This window comes from Hypanus sabinus, chromosome 8 (genome assembly GCF_030144855.1).
Source record: "Hypanus sabinus isolate sHypSab1 chromosome 8, sHypSab1.hap1, whole genome shotgun sequence".
In the NCBI taxonomy this organism is placed as follows: domain Eukaryota; kingdom Metazoa; phylum Chordata; class Chondrichthyes; order Myliobatiformes; family Dasyatidae; genus Hypanus; species Hypanus sabinus.
The window spans coordinates 50,963,547-50,979,126 of NC_082713.1; the positions used below are offsets into that span (position 1 = coordinate 50,963,547).

The 15,580-nt window shown below is 39.6% G+C and overlaps 1 protein-coding gene across 3 annotated transcripts in view; it reads right to left on the reverse strand.

The window, feature by feature from the left end:
* zdhhc9 (zinc finger DHHC-type palmitoyltransferase 9) overlaps window positions 1-15,580 on the reverse strand; it is a 151,017-nt gene that overhangs the window by 15,915 nt on the left and 119,522 nt on the right. For all 3 annotated transcript variants that reach the window (XM_059977157.1, XM_059977159.1, XM_059977158.1), the window contains 3 exons: window positions 7,491-7,539; window positions 1,983-2,085; window positions 1,135-1,238 (listed from right to left, as the gene is read on the reverse strand). In XM_059977157.1, coding sequence (XP_059833140.1) covers window positions 1,135-1,238; window positions 1,983-2,085; window positions 7,491-7,539 — 256 coding nt within the window. The remainder of the gene's footprint in view (window positions 1-1,134; window positions 1,239-1,982; window positions 2,086-7,490; window positions 7,540-15,580) is intronic.

The following is a 15,580-nucleotide window of genomic DNA, read 5'->3' on the forward strand; positions in this document are numbered from 1 at the left end:
TAACCACTTGATTGAATCCAACCAAAGTTTAGCAAGCTTTTACTTTGAATAAAATTCAAAGAAAATAAACACAGAAACAAATATTTCTACAAAAATATCAATTTCAACAAAAAACTGAGGATAATTATACAGCTGCATAGTAAGCTACATGAAGTAAGTTTACTTAACAACTCTTACATGCTCAAAAAGAATCCCCATATTCTTCTAAATAAAAGACTTTAATTGGCCACTGTTATTAAACATACATATATAGCAGTCAATTTCTTATACAGTTTGAATATCCCTTATCTGAAATTCGAAAATCTGAAAACTCCCAAAATCCGAAATTCCTTTGAATACTGATGACATCACAAATGGAAAATCCACAAGACACTGGGAAGATTCAAATGCAATCAGCAGGTCCCTGCTCGTCACTGACAGTTCTGAGAAGTGACCTCACATTTGTAATGAACAGAAGTTAATGAAATATAGGAAAACACCGCATAAAGTGAAAAATCATTTATTGAAAGAATAGGTACCACTTAACAGTATGCTGAGCATGAAACAAGCAAAGATCTGTCACGATGGACGGAAAATTGAATGTAATTGTGAATACTCAGCGGGATAGTTACAGAAATTAAAGAAGATCTCAAAGATTTAAAAAAATTTAAAGCTAACGTGTATACTGATCATGAAGCAGCAGAGAAATTCATTGGTAAGTTTACGAATTGTTGCTGGTGAAGATCTAACACCAAAACAAATCTACAATACTGGTTGTTTTTATACCTTACCTTATTTAATGGTGTGTAATAACTTTTTCTGTTAAGTAGACATGTGTGATGAACAAGTATAAGACAAAGGCTGCTTACCAGTAGTGCATAAATCCAGAGTCTGAAATGATGGCGATCCCAAGTTATTTACTGATAAAAATCCAAAATCTGAAACAGTACTGGCCCTAAGCATGTCTGTCGGATAAGGGGTACTCAATCTGTATTATGGTCTATTGGACAGCAATGAGTTGAACAATTTACATTTCAATGCTGAAGGTTCAAAGCTTAAGTGACTATTAGCAAAGACATTGAAAGAGTTTTACTTCTGTTATTTCATTATGCACAGTAGCATTTTTATTTTAATTTTTATAAATGGATTTCTTACCTTGGTGGCACTGGCCCACAAAGGATCTCACAACAGTTTTTTATTATACCATCGTGGCTGTAAGGGTTATGAATTCCATTTTTACCTGACCAAGAACCTTTAATCTGTGTAAAAGAATTTCAAAAGATTGAACAGAATAAATTTTCACAAGAGTAAATCCATTCAAATCCTAGACATCTAACACAAGCCCTTAGGCATCACATGTAGTTCTTCGTAGTAACAATACCCATTTATAAAGATAGTAATGCCTACAAAAAGTAAACCTCAAAGGAAAATTCCTGTTGCACTGAAGACTAGTGAAGATGATATTGATCATCTCCCTGGAAGCAAATTGGCATTGATACGAGTTGTAGCCAATATACAATTTAAATTAGTAATATATATGTGGCTAGTTTTATATTCTATCCTGCCTTAAGTAACAGCTAGTCTTGAAAAACAGGAAAATTTGCTTTATCAATAACATTAATAAGGAAGAACACTGAACTGTGCAGAAGTGTACAATGTGAGTAAGCCAAGTAAACTGGCAAGATTATCATATTCACAATGCAACTGAACATGAATCCTAATAATTATCACCAAGTTCGTTTCCATAGTCAATCTCTACTCTAAGTTACAGAAAGTGGAGCCGAACTCAATAAAAGTTAATATTTTTAATGCACCTGATTGTCAGTGGTTGCTTCCCCAAAACCAAAGTCTATTCTGTTACAAAAGGCCACTTGGAGGAAAGTGGAGACTACACTCAATAAAGTTGCTATTTTTATGAAATGTGCCTTTTGCAGTTGATTATCTATGGTTTATTCCACAAAAACAGTTTACATAATGATTTCTGTTTTATAAACTTTACTTACATCTTCATTTGTGGTTTGGTTCAGCGCAATAAGATAGGTGTGAAATCCAGACAGACCAATCACAGACCATAATGTGAAGAAGCAGATTACTACTTCCAGCACAGTAGAGGAAGAGTTAAAGAATATCACATCAATAATAAACATTTCATGCAGTTATTACACATTTGTGTTTAGTTGCCCTTTTCAACATCAAACTGTCAGAAAGCATTTAAAACAAAAATTATGCTCACTGTTATTTAAGTTAACCTTTAATACAGTATTTCAACTCCAGTAATAACAGTTTTAATTAAAAGAATTATTCTTGATGCCTACAAATGGCCAAAACTTTCATTTTTGAAGTATATGAATTTGATGTTGCATATTTTAAAAGTCCCCAGATTTGACCTTCAGAATCAGATGTGCAAAAATGACTGGACAGAAAACTGTACCTTGGACAGAGATAGAAACTGCAGAACCAAATTCATTTATTTACAAAGATATTTGTATCTAATATAAATACATTTAATATTTTCCAAACACGAGTGGTGTTACATCTTATTATCAACACTAACTTTAAACAAGTATAGTCTATAAGCTAAACAAAATTCATCACAAACACCCAGGTTTGTGAACCTAGGTTTAATTTTAGACATCTCAAGCCACCTTCCAGACACAAACTTTTGCTGAAAGAGCAATACCTTTTACATGTCATATCTGTCTCATATACAGAATTAGCTCTGCATCTTGTTACTTTAAAACTCAGGACAGTGGAGAACTCTATTGTAGTAGTTAAGCTGGTGGACTAGTTGCCAGAGCTCTGGTCTATTGATCTAATTACTACAATGGCTGGAGAGTTAAAGTAATCATATACTGTGGAATTATCCACTTTTTAAAAAGGCAGTGCCGGTAGCATTATCCACAAAACCACAGGGCTTTTGTAAAAGCCCATCTGGTTTACTGATGCCTTTCACAGAAGGAAATCTGCCATCTGCATCAGAACTGGGTGACTTACAACAGACCCTAAATGTGGCTGACTCTTTATGGCCTCTTCATTTCAAGATAGGTGAGAATTTCTAGCAATGTTCAGGTCCTTTGAACATACAAACTTAAAACCCATTAAAGCCTATTTTTTTTTAATTCACAGCTAATCTTAGTGTAGTAGCATTTAAACGGCATCTTGCCTCGCTGCTTCTCATGGTTTCCATGGAGTGTAGTGGATTAGGCAACCAAACAAAACAACATTCGCGTCAAGAATGCCCCACCAGCAGTAAAAATGATTGAAGAATAAACCTTTTTTAAGCTATGCTATTTGTTGAAAGGATCATACAGCTGTCCTGGGAAAGCTACATAGATTACAAAGTCTTCAATCATAAACACGGGAAATTCTGCAAGTGCTGGAAATCCAAAATCCAACATACATAAAATGCTGAGAAACTCAATGGGTCAGGCAGCATCCATGGAAATGAATAAACATTCTATCATCTGGGCCAAGATCCTTTCTATCACCTGCCTCTGGGTCCCTTCCTCCTTCCCTCTCTCCTGTGGTCCACCCTCCTCTCCTATCAGACTTGTTCCTCTCCAGCCCTTTACCTTCCCTACCCACCTGACTCCACTTATCACCTTCTCATTATCCTCCTTCCCCTCCCGCCACCTTTTTATTGTGGCACCTTCCCCTTTTCTTTCCAGTCCTGAAGAAGGGTTTCAGCCTGAAATGTCAACTGTTTATTCATTTCCATAGATGCTCCTGACTTGCTGAATTCCTCCAGCATTTTGTGTGTGTTGCCAAAGTGTTCAATGCTTACTTATAATGGTGCAAAACAACTTCAGTTTTTTTTCAGAATTCTAACAAGTTCTTTGACAAAGCGTTGGGGAGGATAAAAATAACAGAGCAGGAAATATCTGGATTTTCAAGAGTCTTTTTAAAAGTATCACAGTGGTAGACTCATGCATGACTAAGGGCAAAAACAAATGGCGTAAACACATCTGATCAGAATGCAGAATACATCCTTTCAAGAAGTGCTTGAGCTAAATGGATCGGACTGTGAAGTGAAGTGGGAGGATACTTATGTGGATATGCTGGAACAGTGGCCAGCTTTTGTGTTGTAAACGTTTTATAATTGTAATGCACTGTTCCACTAACATCAGAAGGCAGGGTGAACCAAAAAAAGACTAAATCAATAACAGTTCTTAAAGTAGCTCAGTTGAGTGTAGGGAGGAGGGAGGGAAACTGCAAGAAAGGTTTTCTTCTAAGCTTGAAACCTGCCTACTCAATGAATTATTGGGGTCAAATTCATTGAAACACACAAGCATGAAGGGGCTGTGGCAGTTTGCTGTGGAGAACAGTGCCTGCAGTGCCAGGAAGTGGCAAGAACTACCATCTTTCCCTTTGCTTCTTGTCAGGTATATGGTAAAAATGAAATGTGACAACATTACTGAGCACCTCAAAAGTGGCAAAGCTCAATAACAACTCTTAAACTCCTTGGAGTTAAAGGACTGCAGCGCAGAAGAGCCACCAAGAACATTCTAGAGGCTGCTGAAAAGGCTGTGGTGGCTGTGGATCTGGAGGGGGGATCCGTGGATTAGTGTACCACTTGGACACAAGTCGGGCACTGATCAACCCCGGTTGGATCGCCCGGGTGAAGCTGTCTGATGATTAAAGAACCGAAACATCTTACGACCGCGGGTTCATCACTAAAGGCGTGTCCAAGTAGCACCAGAAGGTGTATTCTAGAACTACTGCAAAAAGCCACTGGATATTTGGAAGAGTGGTAAAGCAACTCAAACAACGTGGGAGGGAGAGAAGTAGTTTGTTGGAGTGGGAAGGGCAAAAAGAAGACCAGGACATCAGGGAGACTTCCAAAAAATCAATTCCATCCTGTAAAAGAATGCACAGTACTTTCCAACAAATATGCAAAGAATTTTAACAGTTGCACCAATAGGAGAGTCCTCTTTTGTTAACCCCTTCTTTCCTGGGTGCAGGTGACACTGTTTCTTTGCAATATAAAAATACTGGATACTTAATAAGCTGCTACAAGCGGCAATTCCAATCTGAAAACTTATTTATATCTTCACCATGTGTGTAAAATTAATAATATTTGACACAAACAAATTCACTCAAATAGATTATTTGGAGCAATCATATCATGGACCTTTTGGAAATTAGCTACCAGAATTCCCCATTTAAAAAAATAGGAGCTGCAGAAGAATATATATTATACCTGCCCCTGCCTGGTGAATCATTCATTAATTGATCTGGTTATTGGCCTCAATTTCTTTCTCTTGCCTGATGCTCAGAATGCTTGATTTCATTATAGTCCAAATCTATAGGGTGCTGCCTTTACTTCTGTGCTGAACAATTTGATTTTTAGAGCTAGGTGCATTACGAACAAGCCAGCAAGAATGGCCTGTCCAAAACATCTGCTGTCATGAAGTGCTGCAGTCTGTGTGGTGACAGCGCTAATTAAGGGAAAGTGATGGAGTCTGGATGGTGTGTAACCTGGAGAGGAACTTCTAGCTGGTGCCGTTCCCACGTGCCTGCTCTGGCAGGTTGTGAGGTGGTACAGAAACAGCTTGGCAAGTAATATAATCACAAAAGAGAAAATCTGCAGATGCTGGAAACCCAAGCAACTCACACTAAATGCTGGAGGAACTCAGCAGGCCAGGCAGCATCTACGGAAAAGGGTACAGTCAACCTTTTGGGCCGAGACTCTTCAGCAGAACAGGAGAATTAAGGAATTAAGGAGATTGAGAGGGGATCTGATTGCAACATATAAGATTATTAAGGGATTGGACAAGATAGAGGCTGGAAATATGTTCCAGATGCTGGGAGAGTCCAGTACCAGAGGGCATGGTTTGAGAATAAGGGATAGGTCATTTAGGACAGAGTTAAGGAAAAACTTCTTCTCCCAGAGAGTTGTGGGGGTCTGGAATGCACTGCCTCGGAAGGCAGTGGAGGCCAATTCTCTGGATGCTTTCAAGAAGGAGCTAGATAGGTATCTTATGGATAGGGGAATCAAGGGATATGGGGACAAGGCAGGAACCGGGTATTGATAGTAGACGATCAGCCATGATCTCAGAGTGCCAGTGCAGACTTGAAGGGCTGAATGGTCTACTTCTGCACCTATTGTCTATTGAGAAAAAAAAGATGAGGAGTCAGAGCTAGAAGCTGGGTGGAGGGGAGGAAGAAACTCAAGGTGATGGGTGAAATTTGCAGGGGGAGGGGTGAAGTAAAGAGCTGGGATGTTGATTAGTGAAATAAATACAGGGTTGGAGAAGGGGAAAATCAAATAGGAGAGGACAGAAGCTATGGAAGAAAAAAAGGGGAAGGAGCACTAGAGGGAGGCAATGGGCAGGCAAGGAGATAAGGTGAGAGAGGGAAAAGGGAATGGGGAATGGTGAAGTTGTGGGGGGGGAATTACTGGAAGTTCGAGAAATCTATGTTCAAGCCATCAGGTTGGAGGATACCCAGAAGGAAGATAAGGTGTTGCTCCTCCAATCTGAGTGTGGCCTCATCACAACAGTACAGGCGGCCAATGGCTGGTCATGTTGGAATAGGAATGGGAAGTGGCTACTGGGAGATCCCGCTTTTCCTGGTGGACGCAGCGTAGGTGCTCGGCAAAGTGGTCTCCCAATTTATAGCAGGTCTCACTGAGCACCTATGCTTCATCCGCTGAGATCCTCCAGCATTTTGTGTGAGTCGGCCGGTAATACAGTGTATTTTGCAGATGATATGCTGTACAATACAGCCACTGTGACCAGGTAGAGAAGGTGGTATATGTTCAGAGTGGTTCATTCAGCATTTAAGTCTTATGTGTATTGAAGCTGTAGACATCCATCTTCCATCATACTCCTGACCAGAATTTTGTAGATGGTAGAAAAGCTTTGGGCAGACTCATAATCAAGTTACAATTGCATGGGATGTATTTTAATACCTCAGGCAGTTATTCTGTGTGTTCTTATCTATTGACTCCATGTATGCTATTCCACCTTGGGATGCCATTCCCAAATCCAATAGTGCTCTTCCTACGCAACTAGCCTAACAATAACTTAGAGTCTGGTAGGTCAACCATGGAAAATTGATTCGTCTCTCAATACAGAAGGCCATTTACTGTGTAGTACACCAACAATGAAAATCAATTAACACAAAGGTCTAACAGGAACTGCAGCTCTACCATATTCAATTATTCATCTTAGCATTTAAAGTACAAGAAACTGCATATAAAATAGCAAAAGTAAATGCTTGTGAGTTACAAAGAATAAAATCTTCAATATTCTAAAAGCTGACAAAGGTCACATATTATCTTACTGCGGGAGTAGTGGAAACATGTACTCACATGACATTTAAGAAGTATTTAGATAAGCAACTCAAATATCATAGAAGGCTAGAGACCAAGTGTTGGAAAATAGGTAAGCATTTGATGGTTGATGGTTCGCACAAATGCTGTGGATTGTGGAATTAGTACCCCACTGTGTGAGTTTAAAGATTATGACTATTAATACTTTCAAACATACATGCTGCTCAAAGGATATGTTCCTGGTGTGTCCTTCAGTGTGTTTAAAAAGCCATTGTCCACTGATCCTGTTTATTAAAAAAAATAAGAAAATATGTTGAAGATACAAGTCAGATAGATGGAATGAGGTAGCTTCCCCCCCTCCCCAAGGCTAAAGGAAGAACACAAAAGTCTAGTTAATATTACATGGGCCGTCAGGGTTTTGTTTCCAACAGAAAATAACAGCAAAAAATGCATAAATATGGCATTTTCAAATACAGGAGCAAGATTCAAAGCAATACATCTTTGAATTGGGAAATAACGTTGGGGAAGAAGCAACAAAACATAGCGTCTCATTTAAAGTAAAGAAATAATGTCAGTGAAAACCTGTAGGAATAAAATAGCACAGTTGTGAAATTGTGACATTAGACGACATTTGTATTCACCCAAAAGAACCATATTGTTGATCAACGAGAGGAGATTTAGGTTGAATCTCAATGTAAATTATTTTATTAAACACATGATTTGCAAATTTGAGTAGTTGATTCAATAATGACCATTTATACTTTGCATAAATGCTGTACTGAACCATCTTGTCTATCCAAATCAGCCAATCAATAATCTCTATTTCTGTGAAACTACTATTATTTGTAAAATTCAAACACTAAACTTAAAATGTTACATCAATGAAAGTTATTTTCCAGCAGCTTGTCAAAAAGCATAATGGTTAAAATACTTCCCAACTACCATTAATATTTGCACCTTTTTAATGCAAGCTCTTTAGGTAACTGAGAACTCAAAACTGCAGTGTGGATTTGATGGCAAGCTATCAAAGTAGTGTATTATGGCGCACACTGAACAGCAAGATCAGCCAACCACATGTGCACAGGGAACAGTGGAAAATCACACGTCCTCTGATTTAACTTTCTCCTCCTCAGACTTTGATATACAGATAATATAAAGCATAATAATAGACCAAATCATTATCATCTATGCATTCAGCTACTTTGTTAATCTTTAACATGTGATGAGTTAATTAAGTACCTCATAACTCAGGATGTGTTTCTAGCAATAATATTTCTAATGAAATCAGCACTAAAATGGGGTATTCATATGCATTATTGATGGATGTTTACTGACATGAATCTTGCTCCCACAGTGCATCACAATGGTGTGAACCTCAGCCCGTCCCACTGCTGCTTGCAGCTGTGCCAAGATCATTACCATAAAAATCTGTAGACTGGGAAGGGCTGTTTGGCAGAGAGAGAGAGACAGACAGAGAGGACCTTGGGCAGGCATGGGCAAACTACGGCCCGCGGGCCATATGCGGCCCGTTAAGCTTTTTAATCTGGCCTGCAGAACTTGATGAAATTATATTAATAAACCTTGTTAACGTTTTTTCCCCGCAATTCTGGCGTTTTCCCAATAGATGACACACTCTATATACATTTGTGGCGACCCATTTCCTGGCACATCCGAACCGGCTCACAATTAGCCGGCGTTCCGGCTAAGAGAGATAGTCTGCGGGGATTTGCGAGCACAGAGCTTTGGAGCCTCTGCGCAGGGGGGCAGGTTGAGGGAGGCTTAAAAGTGAGGCTGGGGATTTCGAATAAAGTTTTTTTCTTCGACTACCGTTACTGACTCCGTGTCGTAATTTTAGCGCTGCATGTAGCACACCGCTACACATTGACCTTTGTTGAGGTGCAGCGTATTACTCCACATTTGCGCTTTACTCTTTGTTCGGCTCGACCTATTTGTGTGAACAGGCGTTCAGCGTCATGAACACCAACAAAGCCAGCCACAGATCCAAGTTAACTGACCAACACCTCAGATCCATCCTGAGAATCGCCACAACAAAACTAAATCCAGACTTTGATGCGCTGGCTAAAAAGGGAGACCAACAACACTGTTCCCACTGAAGTTAAAAATAAGTTTCTTCGTTGTGTTATGTAAAAAATGCATTTGAAAATATTTTTTTCAATAAGCCTTACATGTTACATGTCATTTCTGTTAAGTGATGGACATGAGTAGTGCGCAGGTGCACGTACGTTCTCAAAATAAAAAATGCGCTCCAGATCAAATAACGCGCTCCGCATACTGGCGCGCTCTCACTGTTCTGTCATTGTGCGGGTCGTTGTTGAGTTTTGGCACAGGGGACAATTGAATAAGAAGGAGCAGGACAAGTAGACTTGCATCTCCTACCATTTTTGAAATAAAGACAGTCAGGAGGAGAGTGATGATGATAATATCTTGAAGGATAACAGAATTTTCAGTGCTTTAAAATAATAACTGTTACTATTAAAAAAAGATGTATTTTATCCATTTAATTTTCAGTGTTTTAAAAGTCATTTCAATAAATAGCTAAATACCATGGGACTTCAAAGACAGATATTTTGTTGTAATGCATTTGTTCATTTTCAATTGAAATTAAAGCACATGTTTTCTACATATCACATGATATTTTATTTTGTCTTATGAGGTGTATTACCAAAACACTCCGTCCATTTGCTCCTGGTCTGGCCCCCCTGTCAAATTTTAGAACCCTTTGTGGCCCTCGTCAAGAAGTTTGCCCACCCCTGACCTAGGACATTATAAGGAATTAACACTATGGTTAGAGCAAGGTGGGGCACCAAAACATTCATACATTCTCTCGCATAATCAAATATACATTTTGAAATGCTAAGTTTCATCCCTTCATAATTCAATTACTACAGATTTTCAAAATTACAGAAGGAAATTCATTCTTCATCACATATAATGTCATAATGCACACATAAAATTCAGTTCCACTGAAATCAATAGAACTTCACAGATCAATACACACATTTAATACATGCAACAAAAAGGATTAATTACGTACTCCTTGACATTTTCTTTCTCAGAATCCCATATCTCATTTTAGCTCCATCTTTCTATATGTATTTAAATCGAATACTTTAATTTAGCTTCCTGTTTTAGACTGCATTTCTCAGCAAGGAACCTCCAGTCTGGCTGGTTGAATAAATATAGTTGACTAACTAGTTTTTCCAGGCTAAAAACCATTGAGAGGGCACGGTGACTAGAAAGGTCACCAGAAACTCCAAATTGCTTCTCAAAAGCTCATAAAAGTGTAATAAACAGTGAAGTCATTCATTTGGCTCTTGTCATGAAATTTATTGATGGTTTGGAACATGTATTCCTCACATGCATACCAGACATAATTCAGGTTTAACATTTGCATTCTGTGAAGTGGAAAACAAAGGGTCAGAGACTTTTGAGGCAACATATTACATATAAGGCAGAAAACAACAGAAATACACAAATTTTCATAAATTTAGCGGCCTTATCAGAGGGACTCCCCAAGGATCAGTACAGTGCCTTGAGCTATTCACTATCAAGTTAGTGACTTAGATGGAGAAAATGTGTAACATGTCCAAGTTTACTAATAACGCAACTCCTGGACAGAAAGATGCAGTGAGGCACAAGGGCTCTTAAACGTCACAATGATGAACCTGGGTGGCAGAAGGATGAAGATAAAAATGTTAGGCTATGCATTTGAGGAGATGAAATAAGGGAGTATATTTGTAAGTGTTGAGAAGCTAGTAAATGCTGGTGAACAGAGGGATTTTAGTGCCTTGGCTCAATGAACACTAGGTATAAGCAAACAGAGACTGCAAGCAATTAGGAAGGAACATAGTTGGTCATTATTGAAATACTTAAGTAAGGAAGTAGCTTAAATTTTGTTACATTATGAAGAGACTACACCCTGAAAACTATGCAGTTCTGGGTTTCCATAGCTAAAGGAGATTATTATACCTGTCTTGAAGTCAGAGAAACAGATTCATTTGGTCTACTCATGGGAATCAGTCTAATGAAGAGATTCCTTTATGATGAGAGATCAAGAAAGACCAGCTTTTACAAACTGGAGTTTCAAAGAATAAGAAATGATTTAGTGGAAATTTGCAATTTTTTGAAATGAGACATAGAAATTAGGCCATACGCTCAACTGAAGATTCTAAAATTAGGAGACATGCACACAACATAAAGAGTCAACTATGTGGACCCAAATGAAGATGGATATATATATATAATTTTTGAAATTCTTTAACATGGAAAAAACTGGAATTCTCAGTGGTTGTGTGTACTTAGAAGTGAAGAATTGGTCAGCATTGTTGAAGCCCTAACTACGTGGAACGGCAGAGCAGCCTCAAGTTGCCTGACGATCAATTACTCCTCCTATGTCTCAAATTCTTTCTTGCTAACTAAAGGATGAAATTACCCTGGTGTCCAGTCCAATTCCTTGCTAGAAATGTACAAGAATGCCTTGATTGGTTGCCCATTCACTGTGTGTGGTAAGTGTCTGCTGCACTTTCATCCAAGGAAAAGAATCAAAGTCACACTGCACAGAAATTGGCCCTTCAGCCAAATTTATTGTGGCCTATTACCCTACCAATATGCATATCTTTGGGATGTGGGATGGAACCAGGTAACCCACACAATCACAAGAAGATCACTGCAAACTCCACCCAGCTGCTATCAGGGTCACTGGAGCTGTGAGAAACAGCTCTGATATCTGTGCCACTGTCATTTTCAATGCAATTCAAAAAGGATGGCATCACCATTGCAAATTTTAAGACATCTTGAAGGTCATTTTTCATTACCTTTAAGGGAAGAATTTTAATACGTGTTTTTTTTAAATGTGATATTTAAATGTTTCTTTTTAAGTGATTTATTGGAATCTTGGTAAAAGGCATTCCCCTACAGCTACTGAGCACAAGCTATTTGTGAATAAGCTGAATTCTGAACACATGCACCAAGAAAAGAAGCTGTTGTTTCATAAAATGTTGGAGTTCAAAATATCCTGCGAACAGAGACTGGCAACAGACACACTTCATTTTAATTAAGCCAGTATTGGCCTCGTTCATTTTGAGGATGGGGTTGTTACAAATGTTACCGTACGACAGTGCAGGTTGGTGAATGAGGGAGGATGGAAAGGAGAAAGGCAGAGAGATTTATAACATGATCAACACAAGAGAAAAGAGGCACATGAACCATTCCTGAACCTATAGTTCGAAGTTTCAGGTCACACAATGCAGTCAGAAGCAGCACAGAATAAGAAGGAGGAGAATAAGAGGAGTATAAGAAATGCAAGAGCACACCCTAGAAGGAAACCAAGAGGGTAAAAGAAGGCATCAGGTTGCTCTAGCGGGCAAGATGAAGGAGAATCGCAAGGGCTTCCACAGATATATTAAAAGCAAAAGGATAGCAAGGGACAAATTTAGTCATCTGAAAGATCAGAGTGGTAATCTATATATGGAACTGAAAGAGATGGGGGAGAACTTAAATAGATCTTTTGCATCTGTATTTACTCGGGAGATGGACACAGAGTCTATAGATGGAAGGCAAAGTTGCAGTGAGGTCAAGGACCATATACAGTTTACAGAGGAGGATGGGTTTGCTGTCTAGAGACAAGTTAGGTTGGATGAAATCCCCAGGGCCTGACAAGACCCTGTTTGAGGCTAGTGCATAAATTGCAGAGGTCCTAGCAGAGAAATTTAAAACATCCTTAGCATGGTGAGGTGCCAGAGGATTGGAGGGTAGCTAATGTTGTTCCATTTTTCAAGAAAGGCTCCAAGAATAAGCCAAGAAATTAAAGGGCAGTGAGCCTGATATCAGTAGTGAGTAAATATTGGAAGGTATTCCAAGGACAGGGAACAGGGGAAGTAGAGTCTGTGTGGATTGAGCTGAGGAACAGTAAGGGTAAAAAGACCCTAATGGGTGTTGTGTACAGGCCCCCAAACAGTAGCGTGGATATTGGGTACAAGTTGATTAGGGAGTTAACATTGGCATGTGCTAAAGGTAATGCAGTCGTTATGGGAGATTTCAACATGCAGGTGGACTGGGAGAATCAGGTAGGTGCTGGACCCCAGGATAGGGAGTTTGTGGAGTGTCTAAGGGATGTATTTTTGGAACAGCTTGTGCTTGAGCCAACCAGGAACGAGGCTATTTTGGACCTGGTGATGTGTAATGAACAGGAATTGATAAGTGATCTTGAAGTAAAGGAGCCATTAGGAAGTAGTGATCATAACATGATAAGTTTTTATCTACAATTTGAGAGGGATAGGGGCAGATCAGAGGTGTCAGTGTTGCAATTAAATAAAGGAGACTACGGAGCCATGAGGGATGAGCTGGCCAAAGTTAAATGGGCGGATGCCCTGGCAGGAAAGACAGTGGATCAGCAGTGGCAGATATTCTTGGGCATAATACAAAAGATGCAAATGCAGTTCATTCCAATGAGAAGGAAGGATTTAAAGAGGGGGAAGGGGCCACAGTGGTTGACAAAGGAAGTCAGAGATTGTATAGCATTAAAGAAAAAGAAGTATGACAGGGCTAAGATGAGTGGGAATACAGATGATTGGGAAAGTTTTCAGGAACAGCAGATCTTAACTAAAAAAGCAATACGGTGAGAAAAAATCAGGTATGAGCTCAGTCTAGCCAGGAATATAAAAGGGGATAGCAAAAGCTTTTTTAGCTATGTGAAGAGAAAGAAGATAGTTAAGAACAATGTTGGCCCCTTGAAGAATGAATTGGGAGAAATTGTTATGGGAAACAGGGAAATGGCAACAGAATTTAATGCATACTTTAGATCTGTCTTCACCAGGGAGGACACAAGCAATCTCCCAGATGTATGGATGGGCCAGGGTCATAAGATATCAGAGGAATTGAGACAGATTGACATTAGGAAAGAAACTGTGATGAGTAGACTGGTAGGACTGAAGGCTAATAAATCCCCGGGTCCAGATGGTCTGCATCCGAGGGTTCTAAAAGAGGTGGCTCAGGAAATTGCGGATGCATTGGTAATCATTTTCCAATGTTCCTTAGATTCAGGATCAATTCCTGAAGATTGGAGAGTGGCTAATGTTGTCCCACTTTTCAAGAAGGGAGGGAAGGAGAAAACAGAGAACTATCGCCCTGTTAGCCTAACGTCAGTCGTGGGGAAGATGCTTGAGTCCATTATTAAGGACGAAATAGTGGCACATCTAGATGGCAGAAATAGGATTAGGCCGAGCCAGCATGGATTTACCAAGGGCAAATCATGCTTGACTAATCTGTTGGAGTTTTTTGAGGGTGTAACAAGGATGTTAGATGAGGGTAAGCCAGTAGATGTTGTGTACCTAGATTTTCAGAAGGCATTCGATAAGGTGCCACATAGGAGATTGGTGAGTAAAATCAGAGCTCATGGCATTGGGGACAGGGTTTCAACATGGATAGAAAACTGGTTGGCAGATAGAAAGCAAAGGGTAGCAGTGAATGGGTGTTTCTCAGACTGGCTGGAGGTGACTAGTGGGGTACCACAGGGCTCTGTATTGGGACCACAGCTCTTTACGATTTATGTCAATGATTTAGATGAGGGCATTGAAAACTATATCAGCAAGTTTGCTGACGATACTAAACTGGGTGGCAGTGTGACGTGCGAAGAGGACGTTAGGAGAATACAGGGAGACTTGGATAGGCTGAGTGAGTGGGCAGATACTTGGCAGATGTCATTCAATGTGAATAAATGTGAAGTTATCCACTTTGGAAGCTGGAACAAGAGGGCAGAGTATTGTCTGAACGGTGTCGAGTTAGGTAAGGGAGAAATGCAAAGAGACCTAGGAGTCCTAGTTCACCAGTCAATGAAGGTGAATGAGCAAGTGCAACAGGCAGTGAAGAGGGCAAATGGAATGTTGGCCTTTGTTACAAGGGGAATTGAATACAAGAGCAAGGATGTTCTTTTGCATTTGTACAGGGCCCTGGTGAGACCACACCTGGAATATTGTGTACAGTTTTGGTCTCCAGGTTTAAGGAAGGACATTCTGGGAATTGAGGAAGTGCAGCGTAGATTCACTAGGTTGATTCCTGGGATGGCAGGGCTGTCTTACGCAGAGAGATTGGAGAGATTGGGCTTGTACACGCTGGAATTGAGGAGATTGAGAGGGGATCTGATTGAAACGTTTAAGATAATTAAAGGATTTGATAGGATTGAGGCAGGAAATATGTTCCAGATGTTGGGAGAGTCCAGTACCAGAGGGCATGGATTGAGAATAAGAGGTCAGTTATTTAAAACAGAGTTGAGGAAGAGCTTCTTCTCCCAGAGAGTTGTGGAGGTGT